This window comes from Rhinatrema bivittatum, chromosome 6, assembly GCF_901001135.1.
Source record: "Rhinatrema bivittatum chromosome 6, aRhiBiv1.1, whole genome shotgun sequence".
Taxonomy (NCBI): domain Eukaryota; kingdom Metazoa; phylum Chordata; class Amphibia; order Gymnophiona; family Rhinatrematidae; genus Rhinatrema; species Rhinatrema bivittatum.
The window spans coordinates 29,912,214-29,938,167 of record NC_042620.1 but is presented as its reverse complement, the minus strand read 5'-3'; the positions used below and the strand labels follow the sequence as shown (position 1 = coordinate 29,938,167).

The window sequence follows — 25,954 nt, the reverse complement described above, 5'->3', positions numbered from 1 at the left end:
GTTTCTCTTATTCCTGTCCTCCGGTAGCCGCGGCAGTGGGGATTCGTCCCATTTGTTGGCTAGTTTCTCTAGTTCACTTCCAAACAGGAGGGTTCCCTTGAAGGGCATCCTTGTGAGTCTCGTTTTGGAAGATGCGTCGGCTGACCAGTTTCGGAGCCAGAGTTGTCTTCTGGCTGCCACGGCTGATGACATTCCTCTAGCTGCAGTGTGCACCAGATCAGAAGCGGCATCCGTGAGGAATGATACTGCTAGTTCCAGGGCTTCCCCAGGAGTGTTGTTCCTGATCTGTGATAAGCAAGCGCGTGTCACCACGGCACAGCAGGCCACGATCTGTAGAGACATAGCGGAGACGTCAAAGGACTGTTTGAGGATGGATTCCAGACGTCTGTCTTGAGTATCTTTTGAGTGCTGCTCCTCCCTCCACTGGGATAGTAGTGCACTTCGAAACTGCGCAGACCATGGCATCCACATTTGGACATGTCAGGAGGTCTTTGGCAGCTGGGTCCAGGAGGTACATGGCTGCCAGAGCACGCCCCCCTTTGAACGTGGTCTCCGGGGCATCCCATTCCAGGTCAATTAGCTGCTGGGTTCCAGTAACAGTGGAAAATGACGGGAGGTATGACGGAATCCCTCTAGCAGGGGATTCGTCTTAGGTTCCCCCGAGGCACTTGTGCCCGGGATAGCAAGCTCTTTTAAGCTGTGTGTGACCAGGTCTGGAAGCTTGTCCTTAGTGAAGAAGCGCCTCATGGTTCGGTGGGGCTCTCTCCCCGGAGGGAGTTCCCCTTCCTCCAGGGGTTCTGATTCCTCATCTGAGTAGTCCGTGTCCCCGAAGGTGGGGCTTCTGGGCGGTGGAATCACTTCCCTGGGCATAGAGGGTCCCGGGATGTTGAGGTCCTCTGGTGGAGGTTGTGGCCGTATTAATTGGAGGCTCCGGCTGCATGTGCACGAAGGTATGCAGGACTTTGAAGAATTCCACTCAGGAGATAGATGCTGGGTCTAAATTAAGAGGCGCTGTGTCCCTGGGGAGCCCCGTTTGAGGAAGGGTCCCGCTGGGAGACGCTAGGTCCGGCGTACTGTTTGAGGAGCTGGAACCCAGCACTGGCTGAGCGGGTGGCCATGGGCTGGATCCCCCAGGGCCTCCTCGCACTGTATACACAGGGCGGTGGCCTCCTCATGCTCTAATGTGGCATGCTGGGCGGAAGCCCTGAGCTTCTTTTCCGGTGGTGCCATGGCTTTGTGAGCATAAAATACAGTTATGCGCTCCGGTGCGTCGAAGTTGTGCGCGTAGAATTGGTACACGCTCAGGGAGGTGTGTGCGAATATGTGCGCACAACGTATTAGTGTGCGCACATAGTGTGCCCTAGCAGGGTCTAGCCCTGCTAGGGCAGATCAACCCGGTGGCACTGGTCCCGGCTGGTGACCTGTGCAACTCCTCGAGCTTCAGAGACCGGAGACTTTTAAATAGATTTCTACCTTGGCGTTTCCCGGTCTCGTTCCGGGTGGTCTCCAGCTGTGGGGGGAGAGGGAAAATACCTTTACCGCCGCACTCGAAGTGGCACCTGCTGTCTCTCAGCCTCACCCGATGTCAGGGGCTAGGTCCCCGCCAAGGGTCGGCCGCCGGACCGAAGCTTACCTCAGAGGGATCGCGGAAATCACCTCGGGAATTCTCAACTGGGGGGGGGGAGAACGGGGCTCGTCTGTAGAGGTAAGATTTCTTCTTCGAACATAACATTCCATACTGAGTCAAACCAAGGGTCCATCAAGCCCAGCATCCTGTTTCCAACAGTGGCCAATCCATAAGAACCTGGCAAATACCCAAAAACTAAGTCTATTCCATGTTACCGTTGCTAGTAATAGCAGTGGCTATTTTCTAAGTCAACTTAATTAATAGCAGGTAATGGACTTCTTCTCCAAGAACTTATCCAAGACTTTTTTTAAACACAGCTATACTAACTGCACTAACCACATCCTCTGGCAACAAATTCCAGAGTTTGTGCGTTGAGTAAAAAAGTACTTTCTCCGATTAGTTTTAAATGTGCCACATGCCAATTTCATGGAGTGCTCTCTAATCTTCCTATTATCCGAAAGAGTAAATAACCGATTCACATCTACCCATTCTAGACCTCTCATGATTTTAAACACCTCTATCATATCCCCCCTCAGCCATCTCTTCTCCAAGCTGAAAAGTCCTAACCTCTTTAGTCTTTCCTCATAGGGGAGCTGTTCCATTCCCCTTATTTTGGTAGCCCTTCTCTGTTCCTTCTCCATCGCAATTATATCTTTTTTGAGATGCGGCGACCAGAATTGACACAGTATTCAAGGTGCGGTCTCACCATGGAGCGATACAGAGGCATTATGACATTTTCCGTTTTATTCACCGTTCCCTTTCTAATAATTCCCAACATTGTTTGCTTATTTGACTACCGCAGCACACTGAACCGACGATTTCAATGTGTTATCCACTATGACGCCTAGATCTCTTTCTTGGGTTGTAGCACCTAATATGGAACCTAACATTGTGTAACTATAGCATGGGTTATTTTTCCCTATATGCATCACCTTGCACTTATCCACATTAAATTTCTTGTTTTGGGTTTTTCTTTGTAAATTTACTCTAACACTGTGCTAGCGTGCAAAGAGTCCCGAACTGCTATGGAGACGGAAAATACTGAAAAGCTGCACTTCCTGTAGGGGTATATGTACTAGGGCTGATGTCAGATTGAAATCTGATCCGTCTCCAACTGCTATCAGGAGTACACTATACCCATTGGTCCTAAGTCCATCTGCTACACGCTAGGAACATATTTTTATACTTATAACAATGTTACAATACATTAATGTAGCAGTAAAACACCATATACCCACTATTAAAAACCCCATTCATCCAATCTACACTCAAACTTCTCCATATATTCATATAAAGTCACTCACTAGATTTTCTAAATATATTACAGATATACGCAAACGACATTCTAAATATATTTCCTACACGAACTCTAATGTAAATACAACTCATGCAACTACCCTACATAAGAACATAAGAAATGCCATACTGGTTCAGAACAAGGGTCCATCGAGCCCAGTATCCAGGTTTCCAGCAGTGGCCAATCCAAGTTACAATTACCCAAACATTAAATAGATCACAAGCTACTACTGCTTAAATTACCATCATACCAGTTTATGAATTTATCCTCTAGGAACTTATCCAAACCTTTTTTAAACCCAGTTACACTAACTGCTGTAACCACATCCTCTCGCAATGAATTCCAGAGCTTAAATATGCACTGAGTGGAAAAGAATTTTCTTCGATTTGTTTTAAATGAGCTACTTGCTAACTTCATGGAGCGCCCCCTGGTTCTTCTGTTATCTGAGAGAACACACCCCAGAGCCTTCAAACAACGTTCTAAATTTCTATCTTCCAGCGATGTTCTTTAACGTAAATATAGCTTGTACAGCTATCCTCCACTCCTCTATCAAGTCCAGTATTTAATATATTTTAGTTGCAATAAACCCCTTCTTCCAGGGATGGTTCTTTAATGTTAATACAGCTCTCCTCCATGACTCATCTATCAAATTCAATGATTGATGTGCTTTAATCACAGTAAACCCCAACAAGGGACCCTCGTTTTGCCCAATCAGGCTTCCTCAGAGAAAAAATCCCTTCACAGACTTCTGACCACTCTCAGTATTAACCAATAAAGATGATTTAAACATTTGCATTAACATGAATCACAGTCTCGTCCCAACAAAATTCAATCGCCAAATGCAACCATTACCCTTCCTTACGTGCTACCACTTTCTCCTGAAATGCCATCACATCAATGGCTTATCTTCACCGATAGTGAGGACTATGAAGATGCAGGATTGTCGATCCACGCTCATATGACTGATTGTGGACTGATGATTATATTTGACCCACCAGATAGGTGATGAGTCCAGTGTGGGTGTTATGATGGTCTTTTAATAATGTCACTTGAATTGTTTCACCAACTTACCATATGAATTTTTGATGTCACTGATATTATCTATCAAGAAATTCTAAATCGTGCTTTGAATGCTTGAACTATTAGGTTGAGGGAATTACATTTAGCAAATACAGTTCTTAAGTATTGTACCTCATTTTTAGAAGGGCAATCTCAGAGGGTTATCTTGGGTCATTTCAATTTATCGTTGTGCAAGAATTGTTATAGCTTCCATTTTTATAATTATGTGAATGGCATCCTTTTTATATCACTAAATTTGGAGCTGAAAGATCAAGCAGCTTGGATTAACAAATTTAGAATTGATCTATTGCTGGATGTCTCAAAACACGCTTCTTTTAAAATCTTGAAAAAACCTAAAATGATCATAGGCAAGAAAACTGAACATTCAGCGAGACTTAAACACTGTGCTGCTCCCTTATCAAATGGAAGGGAAGAGTTTAGGAGGGATTTTTGATGGAGGATTTAGCTGGTTACCCATGTCTAATATCTATAAGGGACTGTACTTAACCCTATCAGATCTTTGGAAAATTAACCTGCTTTTATCTAGATTTGTTTTGGAATCAGTTGTGCAGGCGTTGATTTACACCTAGAACTAACTACTAATTGTTTTACTAGGTTTACATAAGGAGCTACATTATAAAATCCAGCTGGCCTAAACCACAACAGATCAGATGATTAATAAAAGGAGGAAATGTTCACAGATCTCCCCACTTTTAAAGAATTTAGAGAGGTTGCCTGTTTGGATAAGAACTTGTTCCATACCTTTAAAAAGTCTTCCTCCTAAATATTTCAGCTCACATACAATGAGATGTGCCAAACTGCCCTCTACGTTTAGAGTCAGAGAATTTAGCGAGTAATACTCTCAGTAAAAAACCACTCCAAAAATGACCTGTTTGACCTAGAAAAGGAATCCCAACTTCTTTTTAAGGGGCCAACTCTGGGGAATATACTTCCTAGGAAACTATGGTACTTTTCCACCTTTAATTTAAGCAAGAGTGAAAAACCTTGATGTGAAAACTAAGCTGGAAAAGCCTGTACTGTGTAAGCAGGACAATTGGGTTGGTGGTGTATTTATGTTTAAATGGGTTTTAGGAAGGGATTTTAATTGGTTTTTTATTGATGTAATGGGGGGAAGGAGGATGTGAGAAATGTTTATTATAGTAATGTTTTTATGAAAACCCTTTTTGTTATTTCTAATAGTAAGTTATCTTGGGCATAATTTATATAGTTAGGAGGTTGATAAATAAAAACTGATCACAATACCTGGCTCGTGTCTTCCGTTCCCCAGATCAGCCAGGGTTGGGGGGAAGCTGTGGAAGCAGCATTCACAGCCCCCCCTTCCCGCCCCCCCCAAAAGCCTGGGATGTGGGGGGAGGGGATCAAATCAATCATTGTGCAATTGAAACAGCAAGTATCCAGATTTATGGCCTAATGATTGCAGGGTTCTGAAAGGAGCTCTGGTACAAGACTATGGCTGCAATGATGAGACTAAAAGTACTTTAGGAGGGGGTAGAAGCAAATAATGGCACTGGCACCAGATCCTGATTTACAGCAGTTTTTTTTCCTTTGGGCTTTTAGCACTAGGTTTTTAAAAAGAAAAAAAAAAAAAGGAAGGTCAGGCACCCACTATCGAGGTACTACATTAAAACAATGGAAGCATAAAAAGATGAAAAAAAAACCAAAAAACCCATGCACGTTAACAAAAAGATGCAGTAAGTGCCAAGTATAATTTTATATACAGACACAATTTTGTGTCTAAAATCTGTAGTAGTCCTTTAAGTCTCCGGTATCTTCAATGCTAGAGCTGAAAAATCTAGTTGAACTAGCAACATTCACTAGATAGGTCATCCCTCAGACATACTGCTCTGCTAAAATAGACTCGCTGTTTTTGTAAAGAACCTAAAGCCGATTGATAAAATTATAGGAAAAGAAGGTTAAAAAATAAATCTGAGATAGGTGAGAAATATCAAGAAATAAAATGCATTATCTGCCATTCTTTTCAAGGCCTATTGTATAAAAGTCTTCACACCCCCTTGTACATTTTATACAATCTATCAAAAAATAAAGGTAAAAAATGTATTATTCTGCTTTTCAGTACTTCAAAGTGGATTACTTTCAGGTACTGTAGGTATTTCTTTATCCCCAAAGGGCTCATAATTTAAGTTTGTTCCTGAGGCAATTGAGGGTAAAGTGACTTGCCCCAGGTCACATGGAGCAGCAGTGGGATTTGCATTAATGTCAGAGTTTGTTTCATTGAGCAACATAACATATGCTACATACTTTCACTGAGAAAACTGGAGAACTATTTCAAAATTGGGGGGGACAAAAATCAGAGCACACAATTCTTCACGCTCTTCTCAGAGCAAATCTAAATTATCTCAGGTTTAAAGATTTGCTTTAACAAGGCCCGGGTTTTGTTTTTGTCATAAGAAGTTAAATTAAAGAAAAAAAAAAAAAAAACAAAAAGCCAGCAACAAAGAATTCAGGACATTATTCAAAGGGGACAGATTGGGGGAAGGCTAAGAGAAAACGTCAGTGTGTTTGAATAGTCTCTGGGGCACCGTCGTATCCATTATCGTAAAATTGAAACAGTTTAGCACCACCAAGACACTGCTGCAATCAAGCTAGCCTTCCAAATTCAGTAGCCATGGGTTAAGAAAACTGCTGTGGAAGGTCACAGAGGGCCTAATATTACTTTGAAAACTACAGTGGTCTGTGGCTGAGACTGAAATTGTTGTACAGTTAATACTTTCTCCAAACAGAGTCTGTGTATGGAAGGTGGCAAGAGGAAGTCACTGTTGAAATAGCCTATGATGTGTTGCACAGAGTTTACAGAGACGACAGAAGTTTGTGTGTTTGATGAGAGCAGAGTAGAACTTTTTGGTCTCACTGCTAAGCAAGGTGTGTGGCGTAAAAAAAACAGGAGCACGCCGTCCTGCTAACCCCATCCCTACAGTAAAGCATGGCGGTGGTAGCATTATGCTGTGGGAACAGGCAGGCTTGTGAACTGAAGGGAAGACGACGCTTGGTGCAAAGCACAGGCGGATCCTGGAGCATAACTTGTTCCAATCTGGCACAGACCTAGGACCGGGGAGAAGACTCATTTCAGCAGGACAACTGATCCTAAGCAAAAGCAACAATGAACTGGTTCATCAAGAAGAAAGTGAATGCTGGAGGGGGCCCCCCAACCACAGCCAAATCTGTGGCAAAACTTGGATGGCTGCAGATGATGTTTCACAGATGGTTCCCGGCCAACCTGAAAAGCCCTTGATCTTTTTCTGTCATGAATAATAGGCAAACACAGCACCATTTCGCCATGCAGTCAGTGGACACTTATCCTTACAGACTCGCAGCTGTAATTACTGCAAAAAAAAAAAAAAAAAAAAGGGGCTTCCACAGAGTACTGAGTCACGGGCTGGGAAGACTATTCTCAGTTACATTAGGAATATTTCTATAACTGTTCTCTCACACTGAATGTAGAGAGCATGTTGTGTAAATCAGTGAAAATCTATTGCCTTAATGCATTTGGATTTCAATTTTTTTTTTTTTATATATAGACAGCAGAATATGAAAAAATGTACACGAGTGTGAAGAATTTTGCAAGGCACTGTAACCATATACCAGGTATAATGTGCAGTGATAAAAGCTCTGTAAAAAACACAAGAAACAGATTTCAGGCACTAATATCCAGCAAGTTCCTGAAATACATAAAACTATACCACAAATTAAACTGATACATGGGGGAATTATGACTCCAATTAGTCATAAGGAGCTGATGATGGCAGGAGAGAGAGAAAGTTTTCATTTCCTAGAAGCGAGAACAAGTTCCTGATCATGAATCATGAAACAAAGATCCCAACCAAGATGCACACAACTGAGTCAGTTCTCAAGCTATTTGAAGAAGATTTGACTGTTCAATAATATTAACACAAAGTTTAAATTACTAAACGTTCAGTATTTTTAAAAGTGGCCCAAAGAAAAATTGTGTATTTTCTTTAGGAACACATTTAAATTGCAGCCACTTGTTTCATGTTCAAATCAACCCACAATAATCTCTTATTTTCTGGATTAAGCCAAAAGAGAGAACAGCAGGGAAGTGAGCAAAGGAATCAGTAGCATAAGGCCATGAATCAGGAGTAAGGTCTGTGCCGTGTGCTGCTCCTAGCTGTAGGTACTGTACCCTTTACATTCTGCAGCTCAAGTTTATTTTAGAGTTTCAGCTTTCTCCACATCCTGCACCTCCAGCTCAGATGGAAGCTTTTCCAATCCTGCCCACCTCATGTTTGACATAAGAGTCCAACGCTGAGGCACCATGGCAACCAAACATCCCCCTCTCCCCATACCTTACTCGGCGGTACTTCCTCCAGACTAGAGAGCCCAACCTGAGAGTGCATCTTTGAAGCAATCTCTGCAGACTGATGACTAGGGACAGATCTCTGGCTGCATAGTGCTCCAAGCCCCCACCAAGGAGCAGAAGTCGAGCCCAGGACCACAAGCCTGGGTCCCCTGCATGGCAGCACTCAGCCCTGCCACTGGGAAATCGTTCTGGCCCTTGGAATCACCATCCGAAGTTACACGAGATGACTAAAATAGAGTGTAGTTCACACAAGCTGGGCAGACAAAGCTGCTTAACTTTGCTACCCTTGCACAATGAAGCTGCAGCATTAGGAGAAAAAAAAAAGTTTCCTTCGGTGCACATTTCAGGATAATTCCACAGGGAAATTTAGTGCATGTACATGGATTTTGATAATTCACCTGGTGCCATTATATAAGCAGTAAATACATACACTAATCCATATGTTTCGGAAACAAAATGTCATTCTTACCAGTTCATTGGCAAGGGTCAGAATGCCAGAGAGATAATCTTCAATATCCAGGTGAAATCCTCTCTCCCGATCAGCTTCAACTGAAACAGAATCACACAGGCAGGTAGTACTAAAGCCAGGCTTTCACAGGAGAAGTAGAGTGACTAACAAGCTTACCGTGATCAAAACACTGTCTAATGTATGCAATACTCAAACTTAGACAAGAAAATAAAAAAAGTGTCTAATAAGAACCACCACCACCACGTTAATACCCCAGCTGAAAATACATCACAAGCACAGAAAAGAAGTGAACTGATTGGCTGACTGAAGATGGCCTACAATATGAATCATGTTTGTTTTATTAACAGAAGAATTTCCAATTATAAAAATTGTGCTGTTGCTGCTTTACATTTTCATGATGTCTACATCTGCCCCAGCATAACACATGAAGGAGAGAAATTCCAAAGATATCCTACTCTTTAAAAACACAATGGGCCTGATTTTTAAAAGGATTTACTTACGTAAAACTGGGATTTACACATGTAAATGCACTTTACCCGTATAAGTGAGCTTCTGAAAACCACTACACTAAATGCCATTGAATGATCAATAGGTTTCACGTGTGTAGATGCACTTTACGCTTTTGAAAAGTTGCCACATGTAATTCCTTTAAAAAAAAAAAAAAAACTACCTCCAATGATTATAACAGTGTCTATTAAGAACATGCATTGGGTTGCACTCCAGATCCCCCCCCTCCCCTCATCTGTTCTTACCTCACGGAGGTTAAAACAATTTAAGAGCAGCACCCAGCAGTGAACATTGCTTCAGGATGATGTAGAGAAATGCCCTCCCTCCCTACCCCCAGCTGAGGTGGGAACCAGGCTGTGTGGGTAGGTGGAGGGAATAGCCCAAACAGATACAACGCACGGTACAAATGAGAAATATTCCAGGAATAATGCAGCAAAACAAAAAGATCTTGTATACTCCCTGTCAGGCTGATACAGCTGGAGTAACCAAAAATTAAAAATTAAATTTAAAAATTAAAAAAAAAAAAAAAAAATCTTCCTGCTGGTCAGCGGGTTAGAAAAAAAGCCTGACATTTAATTTTACCTGCATCCTAACCTGTGGCTGTCGGTGGGTTCGTAAACAGACGCCGGTAAAATTGTCTGAACCCGCTGACAGCCAACCCCAACGCTAATAAGGAAGCGCTAGGGACGCGCTATTGTCCCTAGTGCCGCCTCCTTAGCATGACCCCTCACAAATAAAGAATCGCGCGCTCAACACGGAGCGCCCACTCTCCCACGATTTTTACTGTGTGTCGGCCTGTTTGTCAGTCACTGGTCATTTGAACTTAAGAGAAAAAGGTTTCTCTTATGTCACAGTATTTACAGAAGCCTCAAATATGTTTGTGCGAAATTTAAAGTCTATAGGAAATATTGTACCTAGTAGCCAAAATACAAAAAAACCCCAAACATTTCCTTCTACCACAATCCTCCAGCAAAACAGTTTAGTTTATTGAACAGACAGAGACATGGAGGGAGGGGGGGGGGGGGGGGGGACTGGAGACAGGGGAACATCCAGGAGCAGCATTCTAGGCAGGTGCTCCTCCTGGTGGTCGCTCTTTGTACTACAGCTTGCAAATGTGGTTTTTTTGTTGGGGTTTTTTTTTTTTGGTTACTTTCTATTCCTGTGGGCAGAAATCCAGTGCATGCTGGGAGGAATGATCCTACAAATGCTTGCAAGTGTTAGGAACCAGCCCCCTAGACAAGATACAACTAATCCACGCAAGCATTTGGGGGTTAGTAAACCCGTAAACGTGTATCAAATTCTTTTTTTTTTGGGGGGGGGGGGGGATATTTTATTTTAATAAACCAAAAGTGAATCTTATTTTATTTCTAAAAAATAAGGGCTTGAATCTGCTTCAATTCCATATCATTTCAAAGTCTTAAATTCACTCCTAGGCAAGTGTGAAAAAAAGAAACGTGGCCTTGCAATACCGTGAGCAAACATTTTACTCTATTTTACCTGCAAAGTCAGTCCCTTAGGGTCTGATTTAATAAGCATTTTCTTCAATTCCTGTCTATTAGAATAATCTTTTACAAATGAGGACCCTAGAATGTAAAATCTGAGTGATATTCAGTGGAAATGGCCAAATTGTCCCCAGAAGATGCAAGCTGCAAGTAAAATAAAGGAATGGGTTTACAACTGAGGTCAGTTTCGCCTAACATTCAAAAAAACAAATATTTTAAATATTATTAAACTAGCCATGAAGAACCACCCGCTCGGTGAATGTGCATGCAGTCAGGCAAGAGGCTGGAAGGAAGCAAACTATCCAGCTCTCGTGTCTGGAGAGCCAACATCGTACGCTTAAAGGCCGTGCCTTGCTCAGAAACCACATGTGAAATCTACGCTCCCCAAATCCCTGGGAGCCACAGCGAACTTACTGCCAAGGATTTCTGTTGTAGCTTCTCGAGTCACCAACGTCTCCGATTCCAGATAAACGAGGAATGCTGCCAGGAAAACCAAGCGCTGCAAGACAAACCTCCAGTGCTCGTGAAATCTGCGGGACAGTGAGCACACGTTCCATTAACCTCATGAGATTACACGCTATTTGCACAAACAACCTGAAACCTAGCGCCTTCTCGTTTGTGAGATGAAGAGCGCCAGCAGCAGGCCTCGCACTCATTCTGTGCTCTGATTAAAAACACCAGCACTGGCATCCATTTATACAAAAGACAGGTGCACATCCATTACATTTCTTCAAAATTATAAAAAGGTTAAAAGTATTCAATGTGATTGTGTGCTTGGCTTCCTGTTTGCTAGACTTATTTTGGCTTGGTATGTCAGTAGACTCACTTAGCAAGCCCCCTTAATTCATCCTTTAAATAAATGTCAAAATGGTAAGGCAGGACCTGTACTATTATTCCATCAGAGCCCATTCAAGCCCCCAGTCCATAGTCGCATGGCACTTACGAAAGGCTGGAAAATGACATTGGCTGCTACAGAAGGATCAGTTTCTCTTCTGTCCTTCAGACAGAGGAACAGAGCAGTTGTTTAGGAAAAGCATGCCTTAGGTTTCAGGCTAAGGAAGATATCACAGTTTCTCGTGTAATGCCTGCAGGTTGGGCTGGCCCATGGCAGCATTGGACTCTACTGCGCAGAGTAATTAGGGTTCTCTCTGCTGTAACAAGAGGAGTGAAGCAGGAGAAGCCCAGTGATTAGAGTGGCGGGATGAGAAGCAGGGTTCAAATCCCCACTGCTGACACTCCTCATAACCTTGGGCAAGTCACTCTATCCTCTCTTTCCTCAGGTACAGACTTGGGGCCTGATTTACTAAGCCTCCATAGATACAGAATGGGAAAAACGTTTTAGTACATCAGCCCTTAAGACTGTAAGCCCTCCGGGGACAGGTAAATACCTAAAAACACCCAAACATTCTGTTTTGAAGCTGCAGACAAAAAAGTCACACAAGAAGGAACAGAAACTTAAAAAAATAATAAATAAAATGCTGATGCTCTGGTGTACCACTGGGAGATACTTTCAGGACGAGGAGAGGAGCAGAGATCTGCACACCACAGGATCAACCTGTCCCAAACAGCAAAAAAGCAGTGAGGAGCTCAGCTTCACAGAAGCTCCTCTTACACCCTTGCTCCACAGAGTGAACTCAGTATAACTAATGTGGTTCTCTAGGAGCTGGAGAGTGGAAAGGAAGGGATGAGGAGATGAAAGAATATAAAATCTCCCACATAACGTATAGAAACCCCAGCACCTTACAAACTGCTTTACCAGGTGAAATGCATAAATTCTGTTCTTACACACTTGTAATACTGATCAACAGGAAACTTGGTCTTCAGAGATGCCAGCTGGGTCCTTACTGTGCAGAAGTGTTCCCGAGCTTTCAGACACTTTTGGGGTACTAAGAAAAAAAAAAGAAAAGCCCCACAGAGAAACATGAGAATGCATTTCTACCTAAGCAATACAGAATGCCAGATTCCTCCAAGGTATAGGATGTGATATATATCATAGAAATATAAACTACTTCAGTCCAAAACAAGTACAAGTGGGGCTCCCACTAAGACGACACAAGTGGGAACGGCCTTCTTATAATCCAAATACTTTCCCGATTGTGATGATATCAGGACTTTCCCCTCTTATTCCACCTCTTACCTTACTGACGTGTTTCCAGCGCCACCGACCCCTTCTCCCCCCCCCACCTCGATGTTTGCCCCCTTCCATGGGCAGAGCCGTAGGGTGTCCCTGCCGCTGCGATGCCACTGCTATCTGTCCCCACGCAGCCCTAGTAATGCTGGCTTCAATCTACCATAAAAGGATGCATTTTGCCAGTCCCACAGGACCAAGAGCTGGGTAAATGGAGATGTAGGGCCTACCAGAAGATCTTTGTTTAAACCCCAAGTCCTATCTGCTGTCATTCTGCCTGCGATACAAGATCACAGACAGACAAAACTGGATCTCTACATAAGGCATTCTTGCTCTACTTCATACAAAAAAACCCACAAAACATTTTAAAACAGGTAAAGAAATCACTATCAGACAGCAACACCTTTCAATAAGAACCAGAGCTGTAATATCCACACAATAGTACACATTCACTTGGCCATTCGTTTGGCTCCCCGACATTTTTCTGTTAATGAGGGGTAATACCACAGATAAGGACTTCACAGCCTTCTCACTGTCTTTAGGCAGAATTCCAACATGGCTATCACCCGGAGGTGGGAACGGACAGTCTGGGACAGAGTTCCACCCCTTCTTTTCAGACTTAATAGGCCCAGCAGCAGGGGTGTTCTCTGCTCCAGCCTCTCAAGTCAAGGCAACCGCAAGAAAGAGGAGAGGGGGCTGACAAAACAGAACTGCAGTTTTCCTCCCTAATCCAGTCGTCCCCCCCCATGAACATAAGAACATGGGGGTCCATCAAGCCCAGCATCCTGTTTCCAACAGCGGCCAATCAAGGCCATAAGAACCTGGCAAGTACCCAAAAGCTAAGTCTGTTCCATGTTACCGTTGCTAGTAATAGCAGTGGCTATTTTCCAAGTCAACTTAATTAATAGCAGGTAATGGACTTCTCCTCCAAGAACTTAGGATGTAAGGAACAAGAGGGGAGGGGGTAATCCTGAAGCAGATACTGCAGAGCAAAGAACAGATTAAAAAAAAAAAAAAAAAAGAGAAGGAGGTTGAATTAGCAGAAGTTTGAAATGTGTGAGCAGCAGAGTCAATTGTCGAGTATTCAACCCTTGTCTTAAATGAAGAGCACTACTACTCACAAGTGTCAAATTTATGCCAAATTAATTCAACCTAAGCCTGGCACTACTGGGTGTGCAAACCATGCAATTGCCCAGGGCAGCACACCCGGTGAGGTGGCATCGGGAGCAGGGAGAAACCCATGGTGCCACCTGTGGACCCAATCCCAGCAGCAGCAGCAGCAGAAAGGTCTGTGCTGCCAAGAAAAAAAGCAGCGTGGCCCCACCGGAATCAGCAGCATTGCCAACAGGGCTGCGCTGCTTTTCCCACTTACTAAGGCAGCGCTGACCACACCGTTGAATTTGGCGTGGCCGTGCTGCTGAGGAGGAAGAGGCGTGTGCCCTGCAGGAAGCAATCCAATGCCCCGTGGCCATGGGGGCTGAAGAAGGAAACTCTGCTGCTGCCGCTAGATCAAGGGAAATGAGTGAGAAAGCGTGCTTGTATGTGGGAGAGAGTGAGAGGGAGCGTGTGTGTGCACAGCTACCCCAGTTACTCTCTGCCTGACAATTTCAGGGCATCTGGAAATCAAAAGTTCCCAGGTATGGAAAGCCTGAATTTTTAAAATCCTTTTTAGTTTTAGTTTTCAGGTGTTATTTGCTGTGTCTATTTTGAAATATTTTATTGGTGTTTGGGACATTTAAAAAAATGTATATACGAGTTTAATTATTTGATCTTTTATTCATCAGTTTTTAAATATTAATATGTTTTTAGTATTACGATTATGTATTTATTTTATTTCTTGATTTTATTTGATGTTTGAGGAATGGTGATGGTTCTGTTTTTTTTCATTGTTGCATTGCATAGAGAGAGTCTGGCGTTTTGCAGTTTCCAGTTCATTTTTTGTCTGTGTGTTTGTATTTCTACTTTATGGTTGCTCTGTTCTGTATTTGGTGAGGGTCGGTTTATATTCTGCATGTGTGACTGAAGTGAGGTATTCTCCTAATAGGAAGTGTATTAGTGTATTTGGGCTTTCAGAGGGTCAAACCTACACCCGACTCACCTCACAATAGGCCTGATACCATATGGCTTCCGAGTGTCTTTTTTACAGGGATTTCTGGTTGGCATCACAGCGGTGCATGTAAATATAATGTAAGGGATATTTTTACCTCAGAATACTGTACTTTGATATTTTTCATTTATAATATAAATGCATAACTCTGTATGTGGAATGGAGCAGGGGGCATTGTACAAGGCTACAGGGCACCTAATACCCATGCACCAGTCATGAGTTTGGAGGGGGGAGGTGGAGAATGTATCACTGGGCTTTTTTTGATGGGCCTGGGTCAGAGAATGAATGAACAGTGGGGGGGGGGGCCCGCACAGGTCATGTGCAACAGGCCAGCAAAAAGCTAGCACCGGCCCAGATTCAACCCCTTTTTGGGTCTGCTACCTAAAGCTTAATTTCTGGTGGAATGACCCAAAATAGCATTTTGCCATATGTTTTTGGGACCAGGAAACAGAACGGAGCTTGCAATATAAACCCTTTCTGGCTCCCCCACCGACAGAGCAGAGCCAGTAGTGACACAGATCATTACTAGCCGCCCAGTCCCTGGAGGAAGCAGAGCAGAGCGCGTTCAAGTTGCTTACCCTGAGACTGTGGCAGCCTTGGTTTTGATTTTTGTGCAATTTCTCAGCTGTGAGGGACAATGGCCAAGACCGAAGACACACAGGGTGAATGCTCGTCAGCCCTACTGCTTCTGCCATTACTGGTATGTTTGTTTACTGGCTCAACTGTTACTTCTTGGGCTGGATTCCTGGGCCTCATCTCTGCCTCTGATGACCACACTAGGGGAGGGGGAAGGGGCAAGATAATGAGAAGTTACTACTTACCTGATAATTTCCTTTTCTTTAATAAGGACAGGTTAATCCACACAGGTGGGTTATACACCTCTACCAACAGATGGAGCCAGAGCAGAGCTGACATCACTGTATATATATATATACCCTTACACTGGCAGCGTGCCAGTATTCTCTACAAAAGCCCACTGTGGACAACTAAAGAAGAGCAAGTTTGCTTACCGTAAACGGTGTTTTCTGTAGATAGCAGATGAATTAGCCATGCTGTATGGGTACATCCTCCATGCCACTGAGTGGCGGAGCTCTCTAAGACTAGCAAAGTCTTTTAGCTAGGTGCTCCCTCCCTCCTTTATCCTGACAGGAATTACCTCAGGCTTCTCAGTCAGTATCAAAGCAAGGTAGGTGTGCTAGAACTGTCCAGGGAGGCAGGAGGGTCAGCATGGCTAATTCATCTGCTATCTACAGAAAACACCGCTTACGGTAAGCAAACTTGCTCTTTTCACGTAGATAAGCAGCTGAATTAGCCATGCTGTATGGGAGTCCCCAGCTGACGTATTGAGCAGATAGTGTGTAATATTCCTTTATTTATTGAGCAAAAAAAAACAAAACAATACGACAATAGTGGCGGACAGTTCCTAAGGCGGCTGTATTTGTTTGGAATTTTGTGCACTTCTGTAGGATAGTCTGTCCCAAAAGGGAATTATCCACCTTCTATTTGCAGAAACAGTGGTGGGATGCTAAAAATGTGTAGCGATGATTATGTCGTCTGTGCATTGATGTCTATGAGAGGTATTTGACAGAGAAAGGCAATCGAGGCTGCCATTGCTCGCACGTGATGTGCCCTTAGGGTCGCAAATAGTGGGTGCGACTTTGTATTATAGCTGAACCGCATCTAGTTGGATATCCTGGAGGATAGAACTCCTTGTCACTGAACACAGGTGTGAAGGTCGATTGGGACAGAGATACTTTTTGTAGTATGCTAGCGCACGGTTGCAATCCAAAATGCGTGACTTTTCCTCATTGGCATTTGCACGAGGTCTTGGATGAAAGGTGGTAAGGTGACGGTCTGGTAAATGTGGAAAAACTGGAAATAAGCGTTGGCAGAAAACCCTGGTGAGTGCACACAAGGTCACCTTGTCGTGGCGAAATTGAAGATAAGGAGAGTAATGAACCAATGCTTGGAACGCACTGTTCTCCTTTTAGAACTTAAAGCAAAAACACAAAAAGCACCTTCCATGAGAGGTAGCGAAGGTGACAAGTATCCAAAGGTGAAAGCATCAGCTGGTCGAGAAGTACATTAATGTCTCATGGCACCAGTGGCTTATGCAAAGGTGGACGTAGGTACAATACTCCCTTTATGAATCTGGATACTAAGGAAGGACATGAAATAGGCTCTCTGTTTAGATGAATGTGAAGCTGTTGTAGTGCTTAAATTAACTTGTAGCAAGGATGCAGCAAGGCCCTTGCTGTAAGCAAATGGAGATAGGAGAGAAGCCGTTCAGGCGGTAAGATAATGGGTCGAGACACATGGATGTAAACCAGGAAGTGTAGTGGAACTACTATGTCTGGAAATTAAGTCTAGTTGACAGCGTCTTTGATGACAATTATAAGTCTTGAAGAGCAGAAGAAATGCACTGGTAAGCGATTCCACACCATGAGATGCAGGGAGGAGTGAAGAGGAGGTAGCAGTGATCTTCCATCCTGGGTAAGAAGTCATGGGCTGGCAGCCCGGGGAATTGGGTTGTGGATTAATAGGTGTAGTAGGTAACTATACCGTGGTTGTCTTGGCCTTATGGGCAAGATCAGGTGTAGAGCTGCTTGGTCTTGAATGCATCTCTGGATTGTGCGAGAGATGAGTAGTATCGGCAGGAATACTTAGAGTAGTTTGTGTGACCCATTGATGAGAAAGGTGTCTGGAGCGAGTCGAATGGGCTCGGATAAACAGAGTAAAAGTTCTCTATTATCCCGTTGCTCTCTGTTGCAAAGAGATCGACTGTAGGGAGACCTCAAACTGAGAAACTTCTTGAGTCACCTCTGGAGTTAGGTGTCATTCGTGGGGGTGAAAAATTCTACTGAGTTTGATTGCTCTGGAATTGAGAATCCTGGGTAAATAAGTGGCTTGTAGAGAGATGGATCCCTCATGGGCCCATTCCAGAAACAGAACTGCCTCGTAGCAGAGGTTCCATGAACTGAACTTTTCTCTCTCATGTATAGAGAACATTGTCATTTAGTTATCCGTGTGAACTATGACTATCTTCCCTTGTGGGAACTCCTTGAAGGCCATGTTTTACCTAGAAGGGCACGTTAACCTTCTAAAGAAGGTTAATGGTTAGTGGACACTCGAATGAACTTCATGGACCTTGTGCTTGCAGTTTGCTCAAATGAGCTGCCCATTCCTTTGGGGGGGGGGGGGGGGGAATGCATCTGTGGTGAGTTTCACCTGATGTCAAAAGGGCTGGAGAGGCGAGCCCGTCGATAGTATGCAACGGGAGTAGCCACCATTGTAGGTCCATGTGTATGTCACTGGTCAAGGAATGGGTGTGGATAATGGCTGAAGAAAAATGAGTTCATTGGTGTTTGAAACCCCACTGTCGGCGGCACATATGTAGAACTACATAATGGCTACCACCATGTGTCCTAGAACAGGTAGGACTTGGCGAGCTGGTATTGTGGTACTGTGACACAGAGATGTAAATAGTATGGAGAGAGCGAAAGCTCTCTGGTGAGGTAGGAAAGCCCTGTCTTGGATTGTGGCGCGATGTAGGCTCCTATGAACTGCAAAAGTTTGAATGATTCCAGCTTCGAGTTTTCGAAGGTGATTAGTAGTTCCAGATGTCTAAACAAGAAATCGTACGAAGAAGATTGTGTGTCGTAGCTGTGTTGGATTGGAGGCTAGAAGGAGCCATCGTCGAGATAGGAAATATTTGTACTCCTTATCAACGAAGGTGTGCCTTCGCTATTGCCCTGCATTTGTTGAAAACCACTGGGGCAGAAAAAAGGTTGAATGGAAGACCTTGTATTGGAAGTGATGCTTGTCTGCCCAGAAAACTGAGGGAAACACTAGGAACTAGGGTGCATGGATATGCGAGCATATGCCCCCTTAAGTCCAGTGCAAGCCCCAAGAATGAAGAAATGGAAGAATGGACTTGAGAGCAGTCATTTCGAAAAAAAAATTCTTCCTTTTTTTTTTTTTTAAAGTATCTGCAGTTCTTACAGGATATGTCCCTGGTTAGGTGACAAGTGTAGTCTTTAGATGACCATGGAGTCTATGTAATGTGATTCCAGGCTGGAAGACAAGTGAGCAATCTTCATCCCAGATGTGATCATAGCGGTCTTATGATTGCAAAAAAACCCGACTTGGTTTTGGTTTTTTTTTTAATATATGTTGGGGATTCGCCAGTTGTTGCGGCTGGCGAGGCATCGTAGCACACTGACTTGATGCCCTTTGTTGATTAGTGTGTTGTCTCGATGGTTGGCGAGACAGAGGCTTATGACCGAAATGAAGCTTAAGGTTTTTTTGATCCTCGGCAGTGGCCGAGGTTGAAAATTAAACGTTGTGATATAGATGGACGTTGATGAGATGTTAATGAAAAAAAAGACTGCTGTTTTCTGTTTCTTAAGGCGTGTGAACGGATCAGTGAACTGATGTTGGAAGAAAGGTTCTAAACTACATGGTAAAGCTTTCCATATGTCGGGAACATAGTCCCTTATGACGGGAGAACGCAACCAGGTAAGGTGTCTGGTTATCTAGACAGTTGCTGAAGTCTAGAAGAGACAGCAAACCCTTTGGAGATGGATTTCAGGAAGTGCCTTCATCCTTCTTTGAGGGAATGGTATGGAGGAGGAAAGTGGCGTCTGCAGAGGCTTGCTTGTGATGTGGTTTTAGAGCTCGTAGATTATGGAAAGATATGCACAATGTAAACTGATGATTTGAATGCAGGCCTTAAGCATTTCAGACGAAATGGTCTATGCTTCCCTTTTTTTTTTTTTTGGAAAGTCCTCCAGTGACTTATCTTCAGTTGGCGCCTTCGCCAATGCTGTGACGTGTCCAGCGCCCCCACCAATGTTTGGCGAGCCTGGTGTCTGTGCCGATTTTCTGCGCACCCTGCGCCTGTGCTGAGACTCGGCACGTCCGCCGCTGGTGCCCATGTTCCAGCTTGAGGATAGAGTGGGGTGGCCGAAGTTGGCAGGTAGGCCCAAGGCGCATCAGTATCGCTAGTGTAGCGCATCGGTGCGCCGGTGCACGTGTCTATGCGGCGGCATCCCGGCGCGTCGGCTGCTTCAGCGTGCCGAAGCTGAGCTCAATCTGTCTGCGTGCCGGCGCACACATCGATGCTTTGGCGCCGTGGCATTAGCACCGACACAGTCGTTGATTTTCGCGCCGTTTCCTTCGGCAGACCGGTGAGTAAAATCAGTGGCTGCAAGAGCGTCCCTCCCCCAGTCTCTACTCTGTGCCAACACGGAAAATCCCGGGAGTGTAACCAAGGAGACAAAGATGAAGGCAGTAGTCAGCTGGGGGGGGGGGGGGGGGGGGGGGAGGGAGATGCCCCGAGATGTTAATAAATCTCGTAAGGGCAAGGCTCTTAAGGAAGGTTTTGTTTTTTTTGGGGGGGTTGTTTTTTTTTTATCTTCTCTCTTCTTCCTTGTTATAACATCTTCAGATTAGCCATGCTGTATGGATTGATTTATTAACTTTTTCTACCAACATTCATGGGTACATCATGCCGGTTTACATATAACTATCTATAACTCTATATCTATAATCAGTATCTCTTATATATATCGGGCAGGAAGGTGGATTAACCTATCATTAAAGAAAAGGAAATCATCAGGTAAGTAGTAATTTTTTTACCATTCAGGCAGGCTAACCCACACCAGTGGGATGTACCAAAGCTACTCCTGAACAGGGCAGGAGGCTGCCTACGGTCCAATCAACATTGCACATGCGAAGGCTGCATCCTCCTAGGCTTGCACATCCAGGCAATAATGGTGGCTCACTCTTCCTTGTTCTCTTTCAGGAAGTTGAAGAAGCTGGTTTTAATTCAGGGCAGTGCCCTACGGCCTCTCCACCCTGGATGAGCCTAATCTAGTCTGATCTCAGAAGCTAAGCAGAGTTGAGTGTTAGCTTTGGCTGACAAATGGGCACAGAGACAATCCAAAGCCTACCCTGACAAAATAGCCTTTTAAGGATCACTCTGGTTTGGGAGATCAGATTAGATCAGGTTCATCCAGGGTGGAGAGGCCGTAGGGCACTGCCCTGAATTCAAACCAGCCTCATCAATTTCCTGAGAGAGAACAAGGAAGAGTGATCTACCAGGGAGCAGCAAGAGGCCATCTGCAATTCATTGCCACCGCCTAGAGGCCTGCTTAAGGATAGCCTCAATTCTCCTATCCTGCACCACCTTCAAGCCACTCACCCTTCCACAGGGATAGTTGCCTGCTCAGTGATGGCACACACCAGCACATCCACTTTCAAGAAAGCGCAACTGCTCAGTCGCTCTCTGCCAGATCCAGGGAGGTACAGCACTACTAAGGCTCGATCCCCCTGTAAAAATAGCATCCAAGGCACCCCATTCAAGATCAATCAATACTTGAACAACATCCATAATGCTTCATGTAAGGAATCTAAATGGGATTCTTGTTTGGCTTCAGCACCTCCAGCATCTTCAGTGCCTGGGCAATCCGAGCCGGCAACCCATCTCTATGAAATAAACGCAACATTATTCTACACAGATCCAACCCCAGAGGAATTTCCCATCCTCCAGTGAGTAAGGGCCACTTTCACCATCCTTGCCACCTGGGTCCCTATCAGCATGACCCGCAGCAGGAGTAGACACACTCAGACGCTTACCTGTGGTACCAGGTGTGCAAGGATTCACAGACTGCGATCCTGAACTCTTAGCCCTACCACATTGGTGACTAAGCAAAAATCCTACAAGCAGGGCCTAGCTAAACTGTTGCTCAAACCGCCAAGCTGCTTTGTGGCAAAATGATGAGTGGAAAAGTTTGCGAATGTTGCCACGACCCATAACAAAACCAAGGGGTGTCAGTCCAAGGCCCACTGAGAAGCCTTCCCTCGCTGATGATCCAGTTAGGGGAGCCCTAAAACCAGGTGACACCTCTGACAGGTGTTAAGCACCATGCCATTCTTTATGACACTTATGGCCAGGGAGACAAGAACACACATTTTTTATAGAAAGCATCATTTTTTTTTTTATTGAATATAAGTATTCCTGGGAGATACTGATGCCATGTCTCTGACAACCTGTCCACCAGCATCTCATCGTATACAGGAAGTGATCCTTCTTTTATAGATAACATACAATATTGTGGAAGATTCTAGTGTGCGTGACTGCCCAAAAGATCATTTACATAGGTTGTCATGTCAACTGCATGATAAGATCATCCCTAGCTACCCCTGATTAGTTTTACCAGGAGGTGGGGCCCCATTTACCATGCCTTTCGAGATAGTCCTTTGTTCTGTTAAAATCTTACTGGTCAAGGTAATTAACACATCTGTAGCTGTGAATAGTGCCTGAGAATAGTGCCTGAAGCTCCTGCCGTTGGTTTCTTCTTTGTGACCCTATGAATAGGCCTCACCTTTCTGGTGCCAGCTTGCAAGTCATGTAGAGTTCATTCAGCCAAAGCAGGCTAAGAAAACCCGAGGATTCTGGGGGGTTTTCTCTCTTTCTCCATGTTGGTTTTCTGTTCAGGCATACTTCTCACAGTTCCCCCTCCAGACCAATTCCCACATCATGCTGGGAAAGGCAGGCTCAGCAAAAACAGCCAGAGAAAAATCTCCCTAAGCCTCCAAGTAATGTTGATTCAAGTTGGGGCGGGGATCAAGTGGAGATGCGTAAATATGGCAAACAGCACAAAAGTAAGCACCTGCTAGCAGCAAGCTCCCAAAGTGCCTGACCATTGTGCGCCCAGCTGCATGCCTGCACAAGAGACCGTGGACAGGGTGGGCAAAAACAAGGCCTGTCCAATAAGTGTGTAAAAAAAAGTTACAGGCACACAACACATGGTCCAAGTAGGTGCCCACCACCCATGGACCCACCCTTAAGTGCACACCCGGGCACACAAGCAGATAGACTGTTTCTCGGCAGACTTGTGCGCAGAAAAGCATGCGAACGCTGCGGCCTACCACGCAGCGTCTAAGCAAAGCCTCAAGAGAGGGTCCTAAGCCAAAAAGGCTGCTCAACCCGCCAAGTTGCCATAACTCCCTTGGAGGTGGGAATGGACAACAGATGGAGGTGGGAATGGACATCAGATTGGCGCACCAAGGCTCCGAGACCAGAAGGGAAATGGAAACATTCACTCCTCCTTCCTTTTTTTTTCCTCTCTCTCTTTACCTGAGCTCAGCCAGTCCTGGCCGAGTATAGAGATGGTCTCCGGATGCGGGGGGAGGAGGGGAGGGCGGATAAAAAAGCCCTTCATCGCCACATGTGGCTTCCTGCACCCACTAACCACTCAGCTAAGTCCACACCGGGAAATCAGCTACCAGACCAAGGCATTCGTCTGAGGGAGAGATACACAGATATCACTTCAGGAAAACTGAACTGAGGGAGAGACCGTAAGTTATGACCACTGGAGAGTGGGGTGAATTCATCTTTTTTCATCTTTCGTTTTCTATAATTAAAAAAAAAACAAAAAAACCCACAAACACAACCCCAGTAGAGAGATACAAGTCCATCTGCTGGAGACTGAGAATACTGGCAGGCTGATGTCAGTGAAGGGGTATATATATACCGTGACATCAGCTTTGCTCCATCTCCATGTATAATCCATTGGTGTGGATTAACCTGTCTGAATGCTAAGAAATGAGGGGGTTATAGGGGGGGGGGGGGAGGCAAGCAAGTGAGTTGGAGAATCAGGCGAGAGTGAGGGGGGAAAAAAAAAAAAAAAGAATGAATGAGCCGACTGGAAGGGCTGTGGGTTGTGTGGAGGAGAGGGGGAGGCGAGTGAGGGGATTGGAGGAACTGAGCTGTAACTAAGATGATCAGATGGGGGGGGGGGGGGAGCGAGTGAGGAGAGCATGCTGTGCTGCCCCTTTCCTTCCTCCACCAAGGCAGCAAAGAGCAGGCCGCACTTTTGAATTCTAGGCTTCCCCTAGTGCAAGGAGGCTGAGAAGAAGAATGGGCAGTGCATGCCAGTTTGCCTCACCAACAAGGTAGAGAGCAGCCAGCAGAGTCTGGTTTGAAGAGGCGGCCAGTGCCTTGCGGGCTCAGGAGGAACAGGAAGAGAGTTGTTGAAGGGGGGGGGGGGGCAGGCTCAAGAACTGCCAAGGATTGAAGAAAGATTTAAGGTCCCTAGGACCATTGGGAAGAGAACAATGACCACCGGGGCACTTATAGGAAGGGAGGACCAGGATCCTCAAGGCAGAAAGGAGCCCATGCTATCTGCTCTCCTCCTCCTCCCTCCCCAGCCCCTGCATTGCTCAACCTTCAGTCATCCTTTGCCCACTAGCGCTCATCAAGTGAAGAATTGGATTGGGGTTGAGCCATGGTGGGGAGCTAGGGATGCAGGATCAATGGGATAAGACGAGAGAGGCAAACTGTGTTCTGATGCCTATGTTTGAGAGAGAAGATGTCTGTTTGGGAAAGGAGTTCACACCTGACCCGTCCTGCCCCCTTGCACAGCTTATATACCCGACTCCGTTCTGCCTCCCCCACCACCCGTTCCAGTTCCTTTTTTTCTACAAATGAAACCCCGGCTATCATGCTACCATTATTAGTGTCTAATGCAAACAAAGTCTTCTGCATCCTCTAAGACAGGGGTGGGCAATTCCGGTCCTCGAGGGCCACAAACCAGTCTGGTTTTCAGGATATCCCTAATGAATATGCATGAGAGAGATTTGCATGCACTCTGCCTCAGTTGTATGCAAATCTCTCTCATGCATATTCAACTGAGGCAGAGTGCATGCAAATCTCTCTCATAAGAACATAAGAAAATGCCATACTGGGTCAGACCAAGGGTCCATCAAGCCCAGCATCCTGTTTCCAACAGTGGCCAATCCAGGCCATAAGAACCTGGCAAGTACCCATGCATATTCATTAGGGATATCCTGAAAACCAGACTGGTTTGTGGCCCCCGAGGACTGGAATTGCCCACCCCTGCTCTAAGAGAACCCAGTTCTCATTTGTCATCTTCAGCTTCTCATGCTCCCAGCTGATCTTAGATTACCTTGCTATTTTTTTTTATTTTTTTTTTAAATCAGGGTACGTTCCTCAAACCTGCCTAGTAAAGGGACAGAGCACTCCTGGAGGCAGAATGAAGAGTTCTTGATATAGCCCAAACACACAGGTTGATGCAATACAGGCGCTCATGACAGAGTGCCCTGCTCTTCTAACGTACACCAATCCACCTCTCCGGGGCACTCAATGAGCTGCCGCGGTAAAAAGGAGGCACTAGGGGAAACTGTGCATCAGGCACCCAGGAAACGTGGCTGTCAGTGTGGGCTACGAAACCGACACTCAAGACGAGCGTCCATTTTCTCCCACTACGGCACAATACACATGGCATATTGGGCACCCAGCATTTTTTTCATAGTTTTTGGGTTTTTTTTGTTTTGTTTTATAACAGATTCCATTTTCTGTGCCTCTTCCTACTTAGGAATGCAACAATATTAGTAAGAGGAAATCACAGAAAGCATGAATTTGGGGGGTTTTACAGTGGACCCCTTGAATGTGGCACACTTATGACAGCCTTGGGCTGGCGTAGAATTTTCTGAGTGCATTGGCCACGCGATAAATTTTTTGCATTGTAGGGATTAGCTAATAGCCTCATCTATATGTGCTTTACATGTTACGAGCGCTATTTGCTATTCGTTTGATTGGACATTCTAATCCCCGTTTTGCATCGGAGGTTAGGGATGCACCTCCAATCTCGTGTTGATTCGTGCGCTGCCTGCAGCGCATGGTATTGCATTGGCCTGTCAGTACATAAAAGATTTCATTTAATAAAGTTAAGTAAGGAATTTCCCTGACTTTTTTTTTTTAACCTCCAGTGCAGGCATGGTCATGGTGGGTTGTCAAATTAATTATCGTGAATTGACTGGGGGACAGGTCAATGTTTGGTACTGGGGAGCTTTTAATACTTTAATATTCCAAT

At 44.8% G+C, this 25,954-nt stretch overlaps 1 protein-coding gene across 1 annotated transcript in view; it reads right to left on the bottom strand.

The window, feature by feature from the left end:
• Positions 1-25,954, bottom strand: part of TSN (translin) — a 48,518-nt gene that overhangs the window by 7,586 nt on the left and 14,978 nt on the right. Inside the window, exons 3-5 of the mRNA XM_029605205.1 lie at positions 12,608-12,704; positions 11,233-11,348; positions 8,810-8,889 (exon numbers count right to left, since the gene is read on the bottom strand). Of these exons, the coding sequence (XP_029461065.1) occupies positions 8,810-8,889; positions 11,233-11,348; positions 12,608-12,704 (293 nt within the window). The remainder of the gene's footprint in view (positions 1-8,809; positions 8,890-11,232; positions 11,349-12,607; positions 12,705-25,954) is intronic.